Raw genomic sequence first — 24,303 nt, 5'->3', positions numbered from 1 at the left:
AATAAACAAACAAACAAATGGGGGTGAGATGGTTCAATACATAAGGCATTATTACAATACAAGAATGTCATCCTGAGAAGGCTGGAGAAACGCGAGTATAGAGGACAACCTGGACAACCTTGGGTGTCAATTCTCACCTTCCATTCCTTGCTTGAGATATTCTCTTGCTCAACACTGATACAATAGGCTCCCCAGCTCATAAGCTCCCGGGCACTCTCCTGTCTCTACCTCCCATCTTGTCAGAAGGGCACTGTGATTGCAAATGAGGCTTCTACAGTCAGCTTTACTTCAGTTATAGAGACTCAAACTCAGGTTCTTTAGCTTGGATGCCAAGCATGCTATCCCCTGGGTCATCTCCCCAACCCAAATACAGTACTTTTAAATAATAATAATAATAATAATAATAATAATAATTATGTGTACTTGCATGAGTTTATGTATATCGTGTGCATGCAGTAGCCACAGAGGCCAGAAGAGAGTATCAGATCCCATGGAACTGGAGTTATAGACAGTTGAGAGCCACCATGTGTGTGCTGGGAACCAAACCTGGGTCCTCTGTCCTCTAAAGGTGGACCCCTGAGCCAGCTCATAAACAGAATACTTTTACCCAACTATCAACAACTTAACATTGAGGAGCCATACAAAACTCAGTGTCATGTTGGCGCCAGTCCAAATGCTTCATCACCTCCTTCATAAGTGCTTCATGAAAAGGCCATGATGCTTTCCATTCCAAAACTCACATCCAGGCCATCAAGACCAGCCCTGACTCTCCTGGGATAAGGAATTTTAAAACCATACCTTGGGACAAGGCTGTCACCGCCACGCAGGGTTGTGGGGTCTAGCTCAAAGATGGAGGAGATGTCATTGCCTTCGGGCACAGAGACCAGAGAGTATACCATTTTTTCCTGGGCATTTCTTAACCTACTCCGAGATGCATCCTGATCAGGGTCCACCTAAGGGCAAAAGGAATCAAGTAAGGAGCTCTGTAGGTAAAAGCCACACTTACCATCATCGCGCCACCGTCCACAGGAAGAGAAGAGAAATGACAGTGAGCGTCAGCAGCTGGCAGGAGAAGGACCACGGTGTCAGAGTAGCTCTACATGGTGATCACTGATCCAAGACTATACATTCTCTACTGTCATACAAAATGTTCAGGCTGTGAAGGGACAGCAGCAGATGACTATGGAAAGAGAGCTATAAGCACTGAACAACTTTACATTCATGTTCAACAGCTGGGGAGCAGAGATGCTCTTGAGGAAATCTGGCCTGTGAAACTAGTTATTGGGGGTGGTGCAAAACACAGAAATGGTTGCCTACCAAAAATACAGCACAAGTACTTTCTAGAAGAAGAAATAAGCCTGAATCCAAGTGACCCTTAAGTAACAATTCCACTGTAGTTTGTCAAGTCACTCTAGCCCTAAAGAACACACTGGTCATTGATTAAGGAGTCTGCTGATGACGAAGCAAAGGGTCATTCATGCTACAGTGGGATTTGGCTGAAATGGAAGAAAATCCTTCACAGGAAAACCTGAAGAACAATGATGACGGTGTCTTGGGCAAATCTTAGGACACATTCTCGTCTCCAAAACAGAGGCCACATGCCAGAGATGTTAGCCAGTGGGCTGGCTTAGCCCAAACACCTGCTCAGATGGGCTCTGCTATCTCTTTTAGTGACCATGCATACAGTTCTTGTCAATGCCTGACATTCTTGGTGTGACTACATGCCCTCTGTTTGCCTGGAAAAAGAATTTCCTTCCTGGCTTGCTTCTCTCTGGCTGAAACCTCACCTCCTGCCCAGATACACAGAGGAAAACAGCACCAGGAAAACACAGTAATCAAGAACAGGAAGCCAAATCAAAGGCAAAGGAAACAAAGCAAGAAAACTCAGCTTCACAAGGCTGAGATCTAACACGTTTAAAAAAAAAAATAAGATAAATGATCGTTCTTTAGCCTTGTGTAGATCTGTACTCTCGCTAACAGGGCTACTGGAGAGGCTGGGGGTTGTGATGGTACTTGACCCCAAGGGTTCAAGACTAGCCTGGGCAACATAGCAGGACCCTGTCTCAAACATCAAACCACAAATAAAAATCCAACTAAGAAGCTCTCTTAACAACTAAACAAATCTGAGGCTTTTTTTTTTCCTCTATGCTGAAGTAACACCTGGAGCATGGACACTCTGTGCCTTTGGATCAGGAGCGAAACTGTGGACTGTTCTCTCCTATCTCCTGTCACCTGCACAGTGTTCCACACTCCACTCTCAACACAAGGTCTGAACCAGCTATAACTCAGGGCTTGGTTACAGGCAGTGACAGTTCAGAGACAGCAGCAGACCTACAAGAAAACTGATTTCAGTAGTCTTTCAGCATCTAGACAAGGAACCCAGAAGCAGAGTCCTTGGTGTGCAGTCGGCATACGCCACCTAGTGGGAAGAAAGGCACACGTGCAAGGAGAAGCAGAGGATGAGCCTCTTCCTCCCTCCGGGACCAGGCAAGTGGCCCCTGATTTTAGAAGGCGCCTCACACAGCTAGTTAGGTCTAATACTTCACTGATGCCAATCTCCAGGAAAACCATGAGAACAGGATGCTTTTTACTCAGGTTTATATGACTCTGGACTGAGCATACTCATTCTCCAGCTAAAGAGGCAATGAAAGGAAGCAGGGCCCTCTCAAGCCTAATACTCGTATATGGAGACCAATGCTGTGCTTGCAGCCTGTTGGATGCAAGTGAGACACTCTCTGCACACTCACATGCCATGTGCAGACCCAAGTCCCAGCAACCTTGGGACCATCAGAGCAAGGCTACCCAGCCTTGGAGAAGCATGGAGAAGCATCAATGGCATGGAGAAGCATGAGACTCATCAAGGCCACTGAACACAAAAGAACCTGAGATACACCATGTTAGGACCACTCACCAAGGCCTTTCCTAACTCTTATGAAGTCCAGGTGACCTGCTGGATATGAACACACAAAGATCATACTGATCTTGCGCAACTTCAAATGTTGCTTGTGCAGAGGACAACAGTGAGGCTCAGGGAGGGATAGTTAATTGCTCAGGATCACACACCTTGTCAGTGATTAGTCTGGTTTTTAAATGAAGGTCTATCTTCCCTCCCTCCTAGGCTTACGATCACAGCACTTTACCTAAGAGTGTCAATGTTGTCTTCCATCATATACAGAACCCAAAGAGCAGTGCCATCTCCCATAGTGCCCCAGCCCATGGTTCACTCGAACATCATCTTCCCTCTCAAACGATGCACAGCTTGATATTCATGCCAAAGGTCTAATACAAGAAAGTAAGGCCAGGACAAGGGTTCAGAAGCTGGAATAGGTCTGTTTTCCAAGGAGAATAGCTGTTGGGGAAAAGCTTTCCAAATGCCAGCTGAAGCAAAGGTGACAGAAAGGCAATGGGAAGGTGAAGATGAGCCCAGGCATCCTGTGGTAACACTGAGAGGAGGAGATGGCCCTGGTAAGGCCCTATCAAGTGTATGCAGTCACAGCCAGAAGTCCTCAGCCACGATGGCTATTTCTTTCAATGCCAACCTTCTACCCAAACATAACTAGGAAGTTAACCATTATTGCAAGATTCACAGCACCTTCTTTGTGAGTTACTTCTACCTCTTTGATGTGCTATTACAAATTTTACTAGAAAAACAAGTACCCTCAAGAGTAGCTACCATACCAACCACTGGGAACAGCACATCAACTCACATTTCAAACAGAGAGAAACTGTCTGGCATTTTCTTTGGTTTGAATTCAGCATAATCAAGCACTTTACAAACAGAGTCATTTTGTGGATGTCTTTATGTCCATGAAACATGACCCTTACGTTCTTCAGATACTAGCTGGGGCATGCACAGATCAAAATTACTAGGTCATGATTTCTCCAAAACATTCCAAATCACATCAGAACCTAAAGCCCATTTCTGACTTTGTAAAAAGCAAAGTTAGAGGTTAGACACCTGTTCATCTCATCCAAGGACCTGTGTACCAGGCCTCACGTGTTATCCAGTCAAAAGGATACTACTCACTATCACTTCAATATCTGGATGAGTCACGGGTCAAGGACAACAGCATTAACAGACAACTGTTTGCAAACAGCCAACTTTCACCATCTCCCACCCAGAAATATTCCGAGAGATGCTCTGCACTTCTCCCAAGACGTGGAGACTCTTGACTGAGCACACAGGAAAACTATCAAGACCAGGAGGCCCTAGATCAATCAGGCCACAGGAGGACATGACTTCCTTTAAGAGAAGCACAGAACAAGACCTTGTTGAAAGAAGGCTAAGTCTTCCCCTTCCCCAGCACTCAAAGGCCTCTTGACAATTTCTTAAATGGGGCTCCAGATTATTTGGCCTCATCCTACCAGACAAAGACGAGAAGGCTCTTGCCTATACTTACTGAGGGCTGATACTCCAGGCACTCTTCCTCAAAGTCAGGGTCTACCTGATGAAAAAGAATCATTAGGAAATTAAAATATCTGTTGCTTTCTCAAGGACCGGGACCCATCTGCAGGAGACGTCAATACCTGCAGCCATCCTTGAATAGCTAAGAACTTGTCCCTTCCCTCTATTCACAGAACCAGCATGCCACAATGACACAACTCACACAGTTACAGTACACACAGAACAACCCACCAATCACCAGTAGACAGTTCACCTCTGAGTGTAGACGAAGAAAACACAACAAATTTACTAGGAAAGCAATAGTAAAGGCCTCAGATAAAGATAACGTCGACACACAGTCATTGGTAACCCTGCTTACTTTTGCATAAAAGAAAAAGAGAAAACAGGAAAACTAGAGAGAGCTACTTTTACCTTAAAACATAACAGATAAGACACCCTTAATCTTTAACCTCACAATCAAAGGTTTTCAAAGCTGCTTAGCTGGATCTCTTCCTCCCTAAGCCTCCATTTCAAATGTCAACGTGGACTTCTACATGTTTGGTTAATAAGTATTTCATCAGTTTGCACTAGTGAACACACTCCAGGTAGTTTACACATTTATGTTCCAAATTCAGAGGTTCAAAGGCAGAAGCAGTATTAATCCCCACACAAATCTTTAGAAATCCTGAGCCAGACAGCAGTGGGGCCTTTGGATGTACTACTAGAATCTGAATATGATAGTATGTACATCTTCCATCAGGTCAGAGTAAAAACTCAACATCTGTTACACAGCAGGATGCTCCTTAATTTAATATAGAAACTTAAATGGAAATTCCTCTTGTCCTTCAACATCAAGTCTTCCCTTTCCTCAAAAACCTTTCATAAGCTAGATACAGTACTTGGAAGGCTGAGGCAGGAGGATAGAGATTTTGAAACCAGCTTGGGTTGCAGAGTGGAATCCTGACTCAAAAAAGTAAAATTGAGAGCCTGGCATGTGTGTGTGTGTGTGTGTGTGTGTGTGTGTATGCATGCACTTTAAGCCCAGCACTTGGGAAGCATAGGTAAGTGGACTGCTGTGAGCGTGAGGCCAGCCTGGTCTACACAGTAGTTTCTAGGCTAGTCAGAGTGAAACCTTGTCCCCCTAAAAATGTTAATTTGATTCCCGATATTCTTAGAAGACTGATGACACCCATGTCTCCCCCTAAAGCCCTGAAGAGTAAGATTTTTTCATGAAATCCTCTAGTTCTCTGGGAACTACAATGCTTCTGCTTTTATATGCCATGTGTCCAGTGCAGAAAGTTATCAGTCACTTGTGTTGGAGTGGGGGTTGGTAGATGACTACAAGCAGAGCCGTATAGAACAACAAAACAGGAGAACAGCCACACAAACCTACATTAGCATTATTTTCTAGCTTCCTTTCTCCCTACAGCTTCATCAGGACCCCTGCCAAGCCCCACAGCATGTCAGTCATCTGTAACTTTCCTGTTCTAGAGAAACAAGGTAAAAGAAAAATAGGCAGAAGGAAAAGCAAGGTGACTGGGAACTCCCTTAAGCTTCCAGGCGTCCAGCAGCTACAGATGAATGAAGAAAGATGATCACGGTGAATTCACTTTCCAAGAGAAAACCATGTGAAGCTACTTACCTCTGCTGCCAAGTAATGCCCTGTAGCCAGGTGCTTGAACCGGAAGAGGCTGTTCCAGTACCCAGCTCCACCCCGACATGGGTCATGCTGGACTACCTACAAGGAGGAGGAGGGTTAATGGGTGTAGAAGAGTTGTCAGCCCACAATGAAATGCCACTGAAGTGGAGACATCATAAGTCACAGTGTACTAGTGGGTCAGGGGTTAGCACACTTCTATGAACCGGTGCCAATATGGAACGTCTCAACTTAGAAATATAGAATCAGTAAAATGATGATTCTCTATAAAAAGGATTGTCTCCTGGCTCACATACAGTGTCTGCAATAAGAATTGGGATAAATCTCTGCCTTAGTGACATATAAGGTTCGTTTGCTCGTTACCTTCACATATCTTGCTCCATTGCTCTTTCTGAACCTGGAGACTTTCATTTGGGCTAAAACAGCTGGCCAGCAAGCCTCTGGGAATCTGCCTGTCTCTGCCACTACACCTAACTCTTACGTGAAAGTGGAGATACAAACGCAGATCTTCATGCTTGCATGGCAAATGCTGAGCCATTTCCTTTACCCCAGGAATAAAGATTCTGAAATTCATCCACAAAATGCACAAGTTAAGAAAATAAATTTCCAGAGGTCTTTCCCATACATGTACTTGTGTGCTGCAATATATTTGCTGACCTGTGCTCTCAACTGTGAGAGTGAAGAGAGTCTGGGGTAATTTACCATGAAACTTCATCTTCTAGCCATGATAATGCAAATGACATACGTAACAACTGCACTGCAACATACAGATGACATCACCGCAGTGATGGAGAGAATTGGGAAGGATGTATGAAATGAATGTATTTGCTAGACTGAAAGTGGTGCATCTCTGTGGTCTCTCAGAAGAGGAGTAGCAGCCCAGTGAAGGTACAGCTAAGCACGAGGCTCATGAAGTGAAGGAAAAGGCCAGGGTTTGAAAGAAAGAGCTCCAGAGGTATAATGCTACACACAGCGAAATCTCCAGAAATTTGCACAAACCTTTGACTAGATATCAAACCACCAATACCTAAAGACCTCCATAAGATCCCCAAAATGATTAAGATCGGCAGAGGAGTATAGTCCAGTGGCAGAACACTTGCCTACCACTCTCAAAGACCAGGGATCATGCCCCAGCAACACACACACACACACACACACACACACACACACACACGTGTACAGATGAACGTGCCTCAGAAATGCATGCACCTGAAATTTCAATACTCCCAGAGTTCCCACGGGGCTGGGAATGGTTCTCACTAACAAACCTTGGCAGAGAGATCCTAAGGACCATGATGGACATTCACCGTTAATGACGGAGCATCACAATATAGTCTCCTCTACCTTTACCTAGTGATGCACGAAAAGGAGCCTGCATGGGACCAAACTGGTTCACAGGTATGGGACTCCAATAAAACAAAACTGCTTTATCCTACAAAAACAACAACAAATCCTATACACCCAATAGAATTACACTGAAGCTTTCATCAAAGAATTACAGCCCCTCTACACTGTCAAGCAATAAGAAGATGGCCCATTAAGCCAGTCAAATGATATTAAATGATGCAGCTATTGTCAGGGTAAGTTGTATCTGAGAAATAATGACCTGTGTCATTACTGACACACACCCATATAGTCATGAAACTTAAAGAGTTCTGACAGGATAAAAACACACACACACACACACACACACACACACACACGAAGAAATACCATAGTCACACTTATGAGACATACACTGCAAAAAGGGGAACAAAGATTTCAAAAACACTGCACTCACATCTCAAGCAGTATAAATCAAGCATCAGCATCCAATTAGAATTCTAAAGCCAATAAAACTACCTTTTGGAAATGAAAACTTCACAGAGAAACCAGACTTATAGAACGAACAGCATGCAGATGCTACAGAGGTAGCCAGGGGACTCTTCACAGGTCCAGCTTAAATCCTTTCTCCCATGACTCTACTCTTGAGACATGAGAATACTGGGACACAAAAATGATCACACAAATGTTCACAGCTGTATTCTTCATGGGAGCCAGAATGTAAAAATGACCCCAAAGTTGTCAAATGGTAATAAATACATAAAAAGCTTAACTGAGATGTGCTGGAAGTTGGGAGAGATGATGAGTGGCTGCTAATGGGGACAAGGTTTTTTGTTTTTTTTTTTTAAATACTCTAAAATTTTTAGAGCTAATAGTGCCACAGCCCCAAGAATCTATTAAAATTAGTGAATTGTGCACTTTTCGGTGTAAACACACAGTGTGTGACTTGTATCCCCATAAAGCTTTTAATGAAAAATAAAAAGGAAAAATATTTTAAGTTAAAGTCAAACAAAGTTATTTTCACACAAATGAGAATACAATTTGTCCAGGGCAGACCTGGACTACAAGAAACAAGGGAACTTCTTCTGAAGAACAAAATCCTCTATGCAAACTTGGATCTCTAGAAAGAATCACAGAGCTTAGGATGTAACTACGCAAGCAAACATGGAAGAGCCCTGTGTGATCACCTCTGCATATCTCTGACACATAAGCAACTGCTTCCCTGGGGTGGGTTCTCTGAGCCATATCATACAAGGGGTTCCAATACACAACCTGCAGTTTACAAGGGCATACATAGGCTTATATTAAGATCTAAGGACTACTGGCGAGACACCCCTGGGGGCAAGGGAAATAGTAAAGTGAACTGAAGTTTGTGATACATGTGGAAACAAAATACATGATCGCAGCAGCAACAGTGGGGAGAAATAGAGGGAAACTATGTTAACACATTTCTGTTACATTGTGTTAACTGAAGCCAGCTGGCTATGCTAATACATAATGGGACCCTCAGAGCACTTTCCAATTTTTCTTTGAAATCTTATTTTATTTTATGCGATGAGTGTTTTCCCTGATTCTCTTTCTCAGCACAATGTCCATGCAATGCCCATAGGGGCCGGAAGAGGACCTCAGATCTCCTGGGAATGGAGTTACAGACAGTTGTGAGCTGCCTTGTAGGTGCTGAGAACTGAACTCTGGTTCCCAAGTGCTCGTCTCTCCGGCATGTCTAGATGTATATATATTTTAATCTATAAAATGTGATGTTGTTTTCCTTCTTTTATTTTGAAGGAACACTTAAGTTTCCAGTAAGGCAGAAAACAATTTGAAGAAAGGCTAAACATTTTCATAGGAACTTCAGAAGAAACAAGAAAATGGCAGGAGACAGCTTTTAGTGGAGTAAGAATCTATAGCTGGTTGTCCTCAGAGGAAAAAAAGAAAATGCTCTCCAGTGGACTTTCAAGTTAAATCCCTTGGAAAGCCATCATTATTTATTCATCTCAATCAATTTTGAATGAGAAAGGCTTGGTGAACTGCTTTTAAGGCACCAGAGTTGGATAACCGGATTTCTGTAGGCTTACACAATTCTTCAACTATGATCAAGCAGGGAAAAAAATCTGTTTATAAAGTGCCAACTATGCAAAAATACCCTGCCCCCTAAAAAATGGCTCAATAAAAGTGGTTAGGCCCAGGGAAAGATGGTCTACTTTTCCTCTACTTCCTAAATGCTCAGTTTTCTTCACTTTGCATTTCCCACTTGTTATCCTGAGGAGACTGTTTGTTGCCCTACTGTTTCATTCTGCTCTGCACCCAACTCCCTGCTTCCCCCCCCCAACCCCCTGACTTCCTCTTCCTGCCTCCTTCTTCCTCTACCCACTTTTCTTTCTGACACTATTTTGAATGCAAAGGAAAAAGCAAACACACACACACACACACACACACACACACACACACACACACTAGGGTGTGAACAAGGAGGACATCAGTGACCAAAGACAAACCCACAGCCAAAGCTCTAGCTCTCAAGGAGTTTACAATCTAACTGGATTGGATTGACTGGCCCTGAACAGATGTGAACATCCAAAGAACAAATGCTACAGATGTGGAATGAAAAGACAAAGAAAATAGATGAAGAAGGTAAACAAAAAAAAGGTGGGGGGGGAATAAAAGGATGGATGGATGGATGGTTAGACAGGTGTCTTTTCATAATGGCATCTGCAGCAAATTATCGACACAATGTCAAGACGAGCCTATTTCTTCATTCAGGTAAAAGAAAGGAGGGTTTTAACTGACTCAAGTATTTGAGCAGACAACAGATGAGAACAGAGAAAACTAGCATCAACACCACAAGGGAGGACAAAGGCCACAAGGAGTATCACCTTCACATCTATTTCAATGGCAGACATGAAAAATAATGGTCATATTGAATGCTCATGGTGAGAATTTGAACCCCCCCCACACACACATACTTTAGAAAACAGTTGGGCAATCTCATTCTTATTCTCCGTTTCCTCGTTGTTTTGTTTTGGGTCAGGGTCTCTACAGCCTAGCTTAACCCTGAACTCATAATAATCCTTCTGTATTGGCTTCCAGAGACTGAAATTTGAATTGGATTTGAATTGGCAATTTCTTATACTGTTAAACCTATACCCAATATGGGTATGTTATCCTACTCGTAAGCACAAGTGGCACTAAGCTTTATTTATAACAGTTCCCAATTAGAAACAATGCAAATGTCATCAAGAAATAGCAGATTCAAAAGCTGCATCAATACAGCACCATGAGGCAAGACAAAGAAATGGACGGTGATAAGCACACAACATAGAGAAGTAAAGGCTGCCTAGTCTAATAGCTGCTCTGTGATGTCCAAGAAGACACTGGCCACCTATCTGTCACTTATCCAGCAGGAAACAGGAAGTACTCAGGGATATGCTGAGGGACCTCTTAGGGGCTACTCTTCTTCTGGTTCTTGATCCAGGTACTGGTTCCTTGAAAATGAACACAGAATTCTGTGTATGACTTGGGTATTCTGCTCTATTTGTCTAGATGCCAATCAAGACATTACATAATCAAGGCCAGAGGAGGGAGAAGGGAGAAAGATAACAAGTAGAGACAAAGAAATGCAGCCACTCAGAGGGAGACTTTCAGTGGGAAGGACAGCTCTGCCTTCCTTCAGGCTCTCAGTATCTTTATCGTCAAACGTTCATATCAGTTTCTTTCTTGGTCTTGCAAGCCTACTGCTTAGGACAGAATCACTGTCTTCTCTAAGAAGCAGGCTGACTGTACTATCTCTGTTAACTCAAAACACCTTTCCCTACTTCTTCCCTTCCTGTGAGTGCCATTCCCAATGCCCTGCAGCCTTGACTGGGGAAGTTTGAGGCTTGGGTCTCCAGTGAGGTCATTGTCCCATGTCCACCCTATGATGCTCAAAAGCAGGATTATTCAGTGTCTGTCTTGTATTAAGTTTCCAGTTTCAAGCCTTTCCCTTACTCGACACGCCCTACCCTACTTCTCTCCCTTGGAAAATACAGATCATCTAGTAAAGCTCGGGTATTAACTTTTCCCATCCTTTAGGATCTTTGATGGTTTCACACTTTTATGAAATACACTCTGCTTACTCCCTCCCCGTGACTGTCCCATCACCCTCCCTTCACCACCAGCCCTCACAATTCCCCTCTACCTTCACTTTTCTCACATCAGGGCGCTTGTTTTTATTTTATGACACACTTTAACCAGGGCCTTTTGTGCGAGCAGTGGATTGGGCCCATCCATTGCTATTTAGGAAATCTTAATCTTCACCCAGTCAGTTCATCCTTCCTTACCAAAACCTCTAGACCACACGGAATACCCCTCTTGTCACCTAGGCCATCATACTGAGTGTCAGGATGCTCACTGCTTTTTTTTTAAGGTATTCTTTGAGAATTTCATGTATGAGTATTGAAATAACATTTCCCTGCTCCTTCTAACTGTTCTCTCCCCCCCCCCCTTCTCAAACCTATGGCCTCTTATGTCTTAAGATGAGGATGATATTACAAACCTGCTGAGTTAATTTAGTGTTGCTCATAGGTATAAGTGCTTAGGGCTGACAGCTTAAAATTGGATAACCTACCAGGGCGCTCATCCTTGAAGAAGACTGATTCTCCCTCTCTCAGCAGCTGTTAATTTCCTGTAGCTCTTCACTGAGGGGTGGGATCAGGTGAGATTCCCTCCCATCCACAAAGGTATGTCAACTGGTGGTGCTTTTATTTTCAGGTCATTTTTAGGTAACCATATTGTTGAGATTTCATGAGTACACCTCTCTGTCATACACAGAAGACATTATCTCACAGCTTAATTTGTGTCCCAACACCAGTGTGGGAGCCATTTGTTTATCAATGTCAGGTGGCTATTTGATTGCATAATATTGTGACAGATAAACAAGAGAAAGGATGGAGGGGGAAGAAGAGGAAAGGAGAGGGTAAGAAAAGGCCATTTCTGATGGCTCAGGGAAAGAATGTGTAGACGTTATCTTTCTCCATAAGGCCATGTGACATCCATCTGGTACATCATGCTATGCTTGCCTTCCTGGGCCATCTCTACTTGTTTTTATATATACCTGGGTATCATTTAGAAACACATCCGCAGAGAGATCTGTATCTGAACTCCATCACCCACCCGCATCCCCAGTCCCTTGTCCCAGCTCTCCTGGCCCACTCCTTTACCTCCACCTCCCACAGGGCTTTGGAACTGGTGGCCGATGTGGCTGACTGCCGGCCTGTTGTCCTCAAGAAGACATGCTGCTTCTTCCTGTGCTCATCGCATGTGAGAAACTTCTCTTGCTCGGCATGGAAGAGCCTCACCACATCACCCTGTGTGTCAACACGAGATGCGAGTAAAAGGAAAATGAGTCTGAAAACAAAACCAGCCTGCTACTCTGAGAAAAGCAAATTGCCAAAGAGCATCAAACTTACTCCTTTTAAAATGTCATCTTTGTTATCACTCCACTTCATGAAAAGGACTATTTTCCAGCTTGTATTACAGTTGACGGAGTTGACCTAGAAAGCAAATCAGAGCTAATTTTTCACACAGCCTCCTAGAATAGCTATGTCATACAGTCCCAAAGTTCCTCACTGTAGCCAGGAAGGCCAGCTGGGCTTCGGTGCAAACATCTTGTTATATATAGTTCAGAGCTCTGTAATGTCCCTTGCATGTTCCTGTGTCTGAATGCATGGTCCCTGGCTGGTGGAGCTGTTCTGGCAGAATCTGGGACCCTTGAAGAGGAGGGACCTCAGTGTAGGAAGTTGGTCTCTACAGCAGAAGCCTTGAGGCTTACAGCCTGGCCTAGCTTCCTGGTCCTCTCTCTGATTCCTATTCTATGAAGGTATGCACAGCCTATGCTCAAGCTGCTCCACTCGAATCACCATGACCTTCACACCAGGCGTGTGAACCACAATAAACCTTAAATTGCTCCTTTTCAGGTACTTTGTCGAGGCAATTCGAAAAGTAACTAATACATCCTGAACAAAGAACCTGAAAAGTCATCTGGGGAGGGAGAAACATTGGGTTACAAATGGCTCATTTGTACCCATCACTATACATGCTCCAATGTGACTTGAAGGTTCAAGACCTGTTTTCCTCCTGTCTCTTTTGGAATGCTATGTTCCTTTCCTTCAAGTCTCTGGCTCTATAGCCACAAATATAAAGGCCAAATGAAATCAAATACTTATAGAATGAAATGAGATACCAAGGCAAGAAACGAGTCTTGTGCAACATACACTTGAAAATGTTATTGGTCATCATTAACAGTAAAAGCCCTTATTTGTATAATTACTACTTCCCAGGCACAGAACTATGGTGTGCTAACAGCATTTCACTTAATCCTCAGCAGCACCCTAAGAAACTCTACCCTCCTTTCGGACTGGGGACTGATACACAGAGTATCAGTCTAACTGATATGAGTATGTAGTAACTCATCTACAGTTCCAGAGCTCAGGGACCACAGACTGAGATCTGAATCCACATCTTTCTCAATCTACAGGCCGTGTCCTCGCCATGAGACAGACATTCTATCGAAAGAGAGCTGGAATCCTGTGTCTGTAACTGCCCAGTGAGAGGCTTAGCAGATGTACAGATGGAAACAAGGTACCCTAGCAGGGCTGCGAGTAACCTGTAATGTTATCTCCTCAGAATTACAATAAGATGCCTTCCTTAGGGAATCAATTTGAAGAAATGTCCTCCCACAGGTAGGGGGAAAATGGCAAAAAGGGAATGATACAAAGTTTGTCAAACTCACTGCCCTTGTACAGACCAACAAAACCTCATGCTGCCAAAATGTGGGCCTTGAGCTCTTCCCCTGCAGCAGGGGCAGTGGCCTGAGTTGCTGCTGACGTCACATGCAGTGCGTGTGCGCACATACGCACACACTCACCCTCACCCTGGGCCCCACAAGGCCAGCTGCTGTGACGCAACCCTCACCCTTCTACCCGGACTTCCCCTCTTTGAGCACCCTTACCTCGTTGCAGCCTGGGTTATCCACCAGTTGATGGCTGCTGGCATGTAGAGGCTGGCCAGCATTGACAGGGTTCAAGACCACCTTGTCGCCTATTACCACCTGGAAAGGAAGGAGCAACACAGCTTTTTCACAGGTCAGTGTTCAGGCACTGCTGCATGGTTCCAGGAGGCCCATCACAGCACATATGAGCTTTTTTTTCTTTTTTTTTTTTTTAAATTTATTTATTTATACCTATGAGTGTTCTATTTGCATGTGTGCCTGTATGACAGAAGAGGGCATCAGATCCCATTATAGATGGTTGTGAGCCACCATGTGGTTGCAGGGAATTGAACTCAGGACTTCTGGAAGAGCAGCTGAGCGCTCTAAACCACTGAACCATCTCTCCAGCCCCCACATATAAGCTTTTAAAGCCTGACCTACACAGGCATGGTGTGCGTTCCGAAAGAAGGCCGAGGCTGGAATTCAGTGCACCAACTGTTGTTGGTTATGCTCTGATACCTGACAAACTGGTCCTCTGCCCAGAAACCCATACCTACGCTATGCCTGACACCTCATATTCCGATCCACTGCCTAAGCTAACACCCTTAAACCACTGCAGTGTGAATGAGTCAGTAACTATGATATGAGAAGAAAAAACTATTTTAAAAGCTAATGATTCATATTATACTCTCAACTAAGTCACAGATTAACAGATAAAGTGATAGAACAGGAAAGATTTACTGAAAAGAAAACGAAGTACACTGCCTCTCACTTGTGTGTGTGTGTTTATGTGTCAGGGGAGCATGTCTGCAGACATGTGTGTGGAGGCATGTGCAGAGAAGGATGTAGAACAACCTGTATAATTTTCTACCTCATCTCCCTGAGATAGGTTCTCTCAGGGAACCTAAGGTCTCCTCAGTGAGCCTGGCTGGCTATTGAGCAGCCAGGATTTGCCTAGTTTGTTCTCCCACTGCTGAGATTAAAGGCACACACATACAGCCAAGCGTGGATTTTATGTGACTACTGGGGATCTGAACTCAGTTCCTCAGACTTGCGCAGCAAGCCACCTCCTCGGCCCTACATTTGCTTTTTATGGTGGAAGTAGAAGGAAAGGAAGCAAAAGAGATGTCTGTCTTCCTATGAGGTAAACCCCACATATTTTGAGAATGATACATTTTAGAAGAATACATGACTAAATTTCTATAACTTGAAATGAATCTAAGTTCATTAAAAAGAACCTCTCTCGGGGATCAATATTCACTGTATGCCAGTAGTGAGAGAACACCTTGCTATTGTGATATAACATGCATACAAACACACAAGAATATTTAAACGACCACAGCCTGTAAGTTTAAATGGCATCGCAAAAAAAAAAAAAAAAAAAAAAAAGGCAAAACTTAGTTTTAAGTGTTTTAAGTAAAGTGTAGGTAAGTGTTTCCAGAACACTTCATGCTGTTTAAGGCGCCAATTTCTTTTTAGTTTGTTTTTTTTTTAAGCATCTATTTTAAAACCTTAACAAGGTCAAGTACATAGCTGATAGCATTTAAACATATTCACCGTTAAGTGTGTGCCCACGTAATGACTGCCTAATCTAACTAACAAATATCAGAAGTGTTCTGGGTTGCCTTGAAAAGGGATGCCTGTGGCTTTGTATTGTCTAGAATCGCAGGACAGGGGACGACTGCAGTTGGAGGAGGAGATGGAGACACTGCCTGCCTACTGACGCAGGAAGCATGGGGTGAAGACACAGTCCACTCCCATTCCCTACAAAGGCTGTTTTTTTCCCACTTTCCATCCTTCAGTAGTTCCAAAATAGCTGAACATTTCTGTTGCACACATGGAAATGAAATGACAAGGGACCCTTGACCAAGATATTAATTCGGGATGGCAGCTTTCATGGTACAATTACTGAGGTAATAGAATTTTGTCAGAGGCCCAGTAGGAAAAACATAGCGACTGTCTTTAAGGACATCCTTCTCTCCTCATTTCCTTGTTTCCCAAACACTAGTTTCCATAGCGATCTGTTCTCTTTTCATGCCTGTGGCTCCAATTTTGAACTTCTCCTCATCGAGCTTCAAGCACAGTGGCAGCTGGAAACATGGCACAGGGCACTTTCCAGTTGGGAAAGCTGTACTTACACTGTCTCCGATGGAGCGGAGCTTGTAGAATGGTTGAATGTAAAACCAGGACCCTTCATTTCCAGCCTCATCCAACGTCACTCTCATGGCATTCTTCTCTAGCAGGGCTGGAAGCCTCTTATTCACAGTAAGGTATTTATTGCTTTTCAAATGCAGGAGCTACAAACCCACCAGGAAAACACGATACGGGTGAACCTGTGAGTTCTCTGGTATAGCTCCCTCCACCATGTAAAATCTGTACCAAGCATCCCTCCCACCACCAAGCTCCTTGAGAAGCACGAGAAACACAAAGTACCCAAGTACTGGAAACAACAAGAAAAAGAACAGGGAAGGGAGGCAGAGGAGGAGGCAGGAAAGAAATTTTTTTGCCTTTTTGACCAACATGGCCTTGGGCAAGACAAATACTGCAGAAGCCAATTATACCACCATCTGAAAGCTACTACAGAGGCATGGCATCACCCTGTGGGGCAAGGCTAAGGAACTGTGGTGTAACTAGACACTGATGCCACCGGGGAATGGAGGAAGGTAATTTTGTCAACAGGCAAAACAGTCGGATATAAAAGGCAATTCCATCAGAGAACTGTCATTCCTTCTGAAGAACAGGGTGACCCTGGACACCCACTGTCAATGCTCCAAGCACCTTATTCTTCACTCTAGGATGATATTGCATGAAGCATGGAAAGAGGGAAGATCCAGAAGGGAAAGAGTTTGTCTAATAATCCTGACCCTTAAGCATTACTAAGGTTTCCCATGTTGCTGAGTAAAAGAAAAAACAAGAACATGAGATTTCTCAGTCCCTAGAGAGGGAAAGCCAGCTAGCTACTCTACTGCAGCTGCCATATCTCCTGTTCACACAACATGAAAGCACCCCTAAGAGGCCCACAAATCTGTTGAGGGCTGCTGGGAGTGGTGGAATAACCTGTATACTCTGTGAATTCTGGATGGCCTGTGGCCAAGATAAACAGGAGACAATAATGCCCTCCTTTGGTGAATGGCCTCTGATCCTCCACAGGCTGGCTCACCTTGGCACAGGTGAGTTCCAAGGCCTGAGACCAAAAACAAAACTGACATCACTTAAAGCCATCCTAGAAGCCGTTACCATTACCACTGGTTTGGCGTGTCTTTCTTGAAACCTCACAAAATGTGAATGTGTTAGCTGTCAGGATCCCCTGTGCACTTTTAAAATCCTTAGTTCCAGCCTGTGCACGGGTATAGCCAACAGAGTATCTTCTACGCTGACCCTCAGAGTACTGGCCTTGCTTGAAAACAGGGTGGAGCTTCATAAGGACAGGCGGGATCGATAATCTAATCCTCCAATAGCTTTTGAGAGCTGTTAGAAAGACCTAGCCTAAGTAAACATTTAATCAAAAAACATTAGTCAGGAATGTTGGCCCCCACCCCTATAATCCTAATGGAGGCTAGAGCAGGAAGAAGACCCAATGCCAGCTAGCCTACATAGTAAGAGCAAGGCAAGCCTAGGCAACTTAGCAAGGCTCTAAGATAACTTTTGTACCCTTATTTAAAAAAAAAAATCATAGGAAATCGTTTTTACTGAGTTTTAGTAGAATTTTAGTTTTGTGTGTGTACATATTTAGGGTTATCAGTGCTCTCTATAACCAACAGCAACAATAAAAGAAATAAATTCCTTCCTCGTTAATAGTTTTTACAAGGTTAGCAGAACCACCTGTGAAAGACTTGTGGAAGCCTTGTTTGGCACGTGTTATCTCCATAGCAGGTTCAAGGGTACAGAAGACCATAAAATATGACAATCGTGAGATACTTTTGATTAACAAAAACTTCACTGAAAAGGATATATATGGTTAAAGTTTTATGGCGGAGGTTAGGCATGTGCCTGTAATCCCAATGCTTGGAGAGTGGAGGTAGAAGGATCAAGAGTTGAGGGTCAAATCAGCAACATGGTGAGCATGAGGCCAGTCTGAATTGAATAAAACCTTGCACATGCATGCATACACACATACATACAAGTGTCTGTATGTGCACAGAACTGTTTTTCTTTTCTCTGGCAAACAGCTCTTAAACAACAGCTAAAATGTACAGGATATCCAAGTTTCACCAAATAAAAAGAACTCTCAAGCACTTTAAGTTAGGCAAAACCGTAGTAAGTAGCATCATCCTCTTTAGGCTTGAAGTTTCCATCTAAGCCGTCTACATGCAAGTGATCACCAATGGGCAGAGAAATGGTTATGCCACTGACATGACCCAATAAAATGACCACGTTAGATTGTTTTCAATACAGTAGCTGCCTCTCTCTATTGGAGCCCCATTGCCAAGGAGGGAATGGTAAACTGATGTCACAAGTTTGCTTCCTCAATTTCTTTTCTTTGTCAGGCTTCAGCTCTAAAAGAGAAGAGACACTTCCACCTACCTGGATCACGTTGCCATACTGGATCACGGTTCCCAGCAATTTTCTGTTTTCTGTTTCATTCTGCTTCTTTTCCAGGTCTGCAGCATGCTGTAACATTGACAAGGAAGACTGGTCACAGAGTGAATGTGTTCTATTCCTCTGCGGCAATACAGAACCACACTGACCAGGCTCTCAGAGCAAGCAAACTCCTAGGTATAGCCTGAGGCTCTATGAAATGAGCCAGGAGCTTGTGGAGCTCATCTAACTCGGCCTGGCTTATGTACTTGGTGTCAGTTTTCAGGGCCTCCAGGGCTTCGTTAAAATGAGTTTTTTTCTTCAGGGAAGTCATGGGTGTTTGCTTATGAAAAACTAGTCAAGAGCATGCATACATATTTTAACAACCGAGTAAGGCCAGAAAGGGTTTTCCATTCCTCTTGTGATTTGCAAATATTCTTTAAGGCTTTGGAATAAAAGAGAATGGAATTGAGAAGCTAATTTGGGGCAGCATGTGGTTTTAGGAACTTTGGTTTATTAAGAAACTTCTGTGAGCTTATTTTCTTATTTGTAAAACAAGGATAAAAACAGCACCCACACCTTATATAAATCACCTTGCATAATGGCTACTTATTGTATCTTATGCGGCCTGTTATTCATTCATTACTGCCAAAAAGGCATCATATCTTATTTAATTTTCATATAATTCCTTAAAAGATAGATTAGCCCATTTTTAAACAAGAAACAGTAGAATTTAAAATTTAAAAACAGTCCACATCACCCAGTTAACCTGATGTTTAATACAATGGGCTTGAGTGAACTATTTTCTCTATTGTATATGACAAATTTTGCTTAACTTTAGCTTTAATATTTTTTTTCATTCATTTCTTAAATGACAGAGCTAATCCTCAAATATACATTTGGTTTGAATTCCAAATTTGTGGAGTTACAGGTAGGGGTAGCGACATTACCAGTCAAGCCTGGCATGCTTGGCAAGGTGGTAAAGTCAAATAATAGAGGGTACTAGAGAACAGGCTGTTGGGGACAACATCAGAAACAGCCATCTCTCATTCTTTTGTCCAAGCAGCACTAAAGGAGCTATTACATCACAAGACGCCAACGGGAACTACTAACACCATGGACACTAAGCAGACTATCACTCAAGTCCACTACCCATCAAGTCCACTAAACATGACAGGAAAGAAACTACAGAGAGAATCTGATGGAAGGTAGCAGCCCAATGACCAGTAATGTTTTGAGACTTGAGAAGCGTTTATATGCAATGTTCGCTCCCTGGAGTCGAGGTCTTCTCTTCAGGCAAGACACCGCCAGATCTCAATAGGTTCCACTTCATAGGTAACACCCCTTCATTTTCACAGGGCCTTGGGGGAGATGGTGTTAGCCTCCCTACATAGAAACGTTATCATCTAAGCAGGTCCCTGTATGTTAGCAAAACTCACTTGGTGTCTTTACCACAAAAGAAAACTTGGAAGCATTAGCAAACCACCATACATATTGCAGATGTATGAAAAAGACATCATAAGCATTCAATAATTTTTCATTTTAACGAATCTTTTATTTCATTGTTGTGTTCTCGGGATAAAAACCCAGGGCCTCACACATGTTAGGCAAATGCTTCACCACTGTGTTATCTCACCTCCAGTCTTTCAATAAAATAATTGTGATGGCTTGAATAGAAATGACCCTTATCACTCACAGATCTGAATGCTTGGACATTTGGAAGTGGCACTCTTGACAGAGATTAGGAGATGTGGCCTTCTTGGAGTAGGTGTGGCCTTGTTTAAAAAAAAGGTGGCTATGGAGTGGGCTTTGGGTTTTCAAGGGCCCAGGCCAAGCCCAGTCTCTCTCTGCCCACTGCTTGTGATGCAGATGTAGAACTCTGAGCTCCCTCTCCAGCACCAAACCAGCCTGTGGGCCACCATGCTTCCCGTCATGATGATATCTGACTAAACCCCCAAATTGTAAGCAAGCCCCAACTAAATGTTTTCTTTTTTTTCTAAGAGTTACTGTGCTCATGGTGCCTCTTCACCGACTAAGAGTTTACTTTATTAAGACAATAATTTAATCCTTTTTTATTGGGAACAAAATTCTAAATATCTCAAAGATTTTAAAACAAGACTTAGGTGGGCTGGGCCAAAACCTTAACCATTCCTTTAAGTTCAGGGTCTTCCCTAGCTCTACCTGTGGCTCATGTGACTTAGAAAGGTGAAATCTGAAGAAAATTGCAGGAAGAAATCCCAATTCAAAAGGCCAATGATGTGCAGGAAGATAATGACCTGAATATCAGGAAAATTCCTGCAGGGTAACCATGTGCATACCAGCTCTGACAAAGGATCCAATCTGCCCTTTCTCTGCCTCTTCTTGAATTAGGTACTAGTCTTCTCTTCTCACTAACACAAAGATAAGGTCACAGAACTCCAGTCATACCCAGAGATAATGCCTTGTAGACAATATAGCAGCACTCAATATCCATGATGACCTCTGTACAGGTGTTCAGTCTTACCCCTGCCCTGCCCTTGCTCTCCCAACTTCCACCCTGTATTTCATGCACTCTGGAGCTCTCTATAGTCCCCACAAATAGATTTCCAAACAAAACACTGGACTGGATTCATCTGGAATGAGAGTTTGCACTCTGTACAGAGTGACTTGTTCTTTCTACTAAGCTGTTCTCAGCTAATACTGGGTAGAAACTCAACAGGGAAAAAATGTCATAGGGAGAAAAATCAATGGGTTCAGAAAAATAAAATAACATTTTCCAAAAAAAGCAAATACAGCCTTTCTGTGACCAAAACAACATGCTGGTGAGGTTCCTGCTTACAGAATTCTTGAGTAACACGTCTTGGACTCAAATGATTTTAAGACGGAAAATTCTCATGAACCTTTTCTGATTCCCAAGAAATTCCAAAAGCCCCAGTTAAGACCTAAGAGCCTAAAAATATTAAGTTCCCTTGCTTGGCTGGGCTTATGTCAACTTGACATACAAACCAGAGTTAACTGAAAGGAGGAAGCCTCAATTAAGACAATGCCTCCATAAGATCCAGCTATAAGGCATTTTCTTAATTAGTGGCTGACAGGGGAGGGCCCAGACCACTGTAGATACTTCCATCCCTGGGCCAGTGGTCCTGGGTTCTGTAAGAAAGCTGGCTGAGAAAGCCATGAGGAGCAAGCCAATAGGCAGCACCCTACCATGGCCTCTGCACCAGTTCTTGCCTCCAGGATCCTGTTCTGCTTTAGTTCCTGTCCTGACTTCCTTTGGTGGTGAACAGCAATATGAAAGTGTGAGGCAAATAAACCCTTTCCTCCCCAAGTTGCTTTGGCTATGATGTTTTACCACAACAATAGAAACCATAAATAAGACAGTTCCTTTCTATGCTGGGTGGGCACAACTCAATGTAAATTGATCATCCAAAAGGTAACAGAATCTAATTACAAAGCAGTGGCTCTGAAGGGAGAGGGAAGTTATGTAAAATAAAAATTAAAAACAAAAACAGAAAGTACATGGAAAATAGAACCTAACACTTATCTTAAAGACACCCTGGAAGATCACATTTAAAAGTTTGTCAAACTATGAATTAGGCCTCTTTCATTTCTGTTAACAATCACTTATGATTGTGCATGCCTATCAGTACTGAACAAACCCAGTAAGCAGTAATTTATGGCCCATTCTGTGGTCTCACTTGTAAAGCTCCTTATCATATAAAGAGGAAAGTCTCTAATTCGCCCTTTAGTAATAGCATGAATGTAAAATATGTTTGTCTGGGAGATGGCTCAGTTGAGAAAGTGTTTGCCAGATAGCATAAAGACCTAAGTGTTCAATCCCCAGGACCTACATAAAAAACCAGGCAGGCTAGCACAGCCTTGTAATTCCAGTGCTGGACGCAGGGATGGTAGAGACAGATCCCTGGGATTCTCTGATCAACCAAGACACTGGTCACAAACACACACAAAAGCAACAACACAGTTCTGGCTTCTGAAGATCAACATCGAAGGATGACTCGTAGCCTTTACACACAAACAGACACAAACAGAGAAAGAGAGAGAATAAATGAAATTCATTCAAATTCATGCATCTATCCTTAAGTAATTTTCCTTAGAGAGAGAGAGAGAGAGAGAGAGAGAGAGAGAGAGAGAAGCATCATGATTTTTACATTCAATAGGCAACATAATATGTAGGTTAGAAGGTAGCCAAACCCAGACTGTACCTGGGCCCATAGACTAAGGTTCCCTACTTCCTTGAAAATAATGAGGTCATGGTTGTTAATGGGGAGGGGAGGCTTCTCTCAATGGACGTGACTTTACTCGGGAATTTTATTTCCAGAAGTTTTTCTTTCTTAGATAAACTCTCAAAAGTATAACGTCCCAACATTTTTTCAATGGCAAAAAAAATTGTCGCGATCCTGAATAAGTCTTCCTACCTCCCCTCCCCCCAGGGAATGGTTATGTAAAATTCTAATACTGCCATACAGTGGAGCAACCATGTAGGCTTTAAAAGTAGAAAGAAATTATTTTATTTACTCACAACAAAGTGAGAAACAGATATCATTGGAATTAGAGAAAAAAGCAATATCTCCACCAATAGTTTAAAATCGCCCTGTGAGGGAGGGGAGCACACATAGCAATAAAGACCAAGGCTAGTCTTCATAAAGTTAGGTTCAGGATCCTGGTAGCTAATGGTCTTTCCTCTTCCTGTTCACGTTTATTTTGGAATTAGTTTCCTATAAGGCTCATTTGTGTGATTGCTGGAACTGTATCTTCCCTGTGTCTCTGTGGCAAGTGGCTTGGATAGTTTTAAAAACCATGAAGTTTTTTTATGTTTTCTTTAAAGACCTTGCCAAATGAAATACCTACTATTCATTTTCCTTATACAGTGGGTTAGAAACTCTTTTTCATTTCTAAGGACAAAATACTCCATCCCACAGTTTCTGGGCAGCTGATGTTACCATGAGCCCTAAACAAGATCAAGGTCAACTCTGATAAAGCCACCTGTTATTTTATTTCAGAAGTAAAGCAAGCATTATTAAATCAGTACAGAAGGAGCACTGGAAGAGTGGGGAAAGGTTATTAATGGAAGGTCAATGAGCTCTCAATGACGTAATAGCGTACTGAATTAAAGATCCAGAAAAACAGGCACTCACATCTCAGGCTTTAAAAAACAATAAAGACCTGTCACTCCTCTGCTTGGCTTAGGTCAAATATCTTAACAACATGTTCATTTTCAAACTCCAAACAGTGTGGGCACCCATGTCAAGGTCGTGGGCAAACTAACTCTCCGTAAACATTCGCTAGAGCCTTCATAACTAATGTTGTGATGTGAAGGTGAAGTTAATTCATTTGCCCAAGTGACTTCTGGGAAATCCAGCTTCTGTTGAAGCACTGAGCACACAGTAAGCAGCCACTAGATGTCATTCTCCTTCAGAAGGCTATGCACATTGCTTACCTCTGTCAAAATGATGTTGA

At 42.9% G+C, this 24,303-nt stretch overlaps 1 protein-coding gene across 1 annotated transcript in view; it reads right to left on the bottom strand.

Annotated features, from left to right (window-relative positions):
- Positions 1-24,303, bottom strand: part of Itpr1 (inositol 1,4,5-trisphosphate receptor type 1) — a 324,501-nt gene that overhangs the window by 178,109 nt on the left and 122,089 nt on the right. Inside the window, exons 6-13 of the mRNA XM_060383882.1 lie at positions 18,853-18,939; positions 16,467-16,625; positions 14,350-14,448; positions 12,809-12,892; positions 12,560-12,706; positions 6,027-6,122; positions 4,401-4,445; positions 799-953 (exon numbers count right to left, since the gene is read on the bottom strand). Coding sequence (XP_060239865.1) covers positions 799-953; positions 4,401-4,445; positions 6,027-6,122; positions 12,560-12,706; positions 12,809-12,892; positions 14,350-14,448; positions 16,467-16,625; positions 18,853-18,939 — 872 coding nt within the window. The remainder of the gene's footprint in view (positions 1-798; positions 954-4,400; positions 4,446-6,026; positions 6,123-12,559; positions 12,707-12,808; positions 12,893-14,349; positions 14,449-16,466; positions 16,626-18,852; positions 18,940-24,303) is intronic.

This window comes from Meriones unguiculatus, chromosome 5, assembly GCF_030254825.1.
Source record: "Meriones unguiculatus strain TT.TT164.6M chromosome 5, Bangor_MerUng_6.1, whole genome shotgun sequence".
Classification (NCBI taxonomy): domain Eukaryota; kingdom Metazoa; phylum Chordata; class Mammalia; order Rodentia; family Muridae; genus Meriones; species Meriones unguiculatus.
The sequence above is the reverse complement of the archived record's forward strand: the minus strand, read 5'-3'. Positions and strand labels throughout refer to the sequence as shown.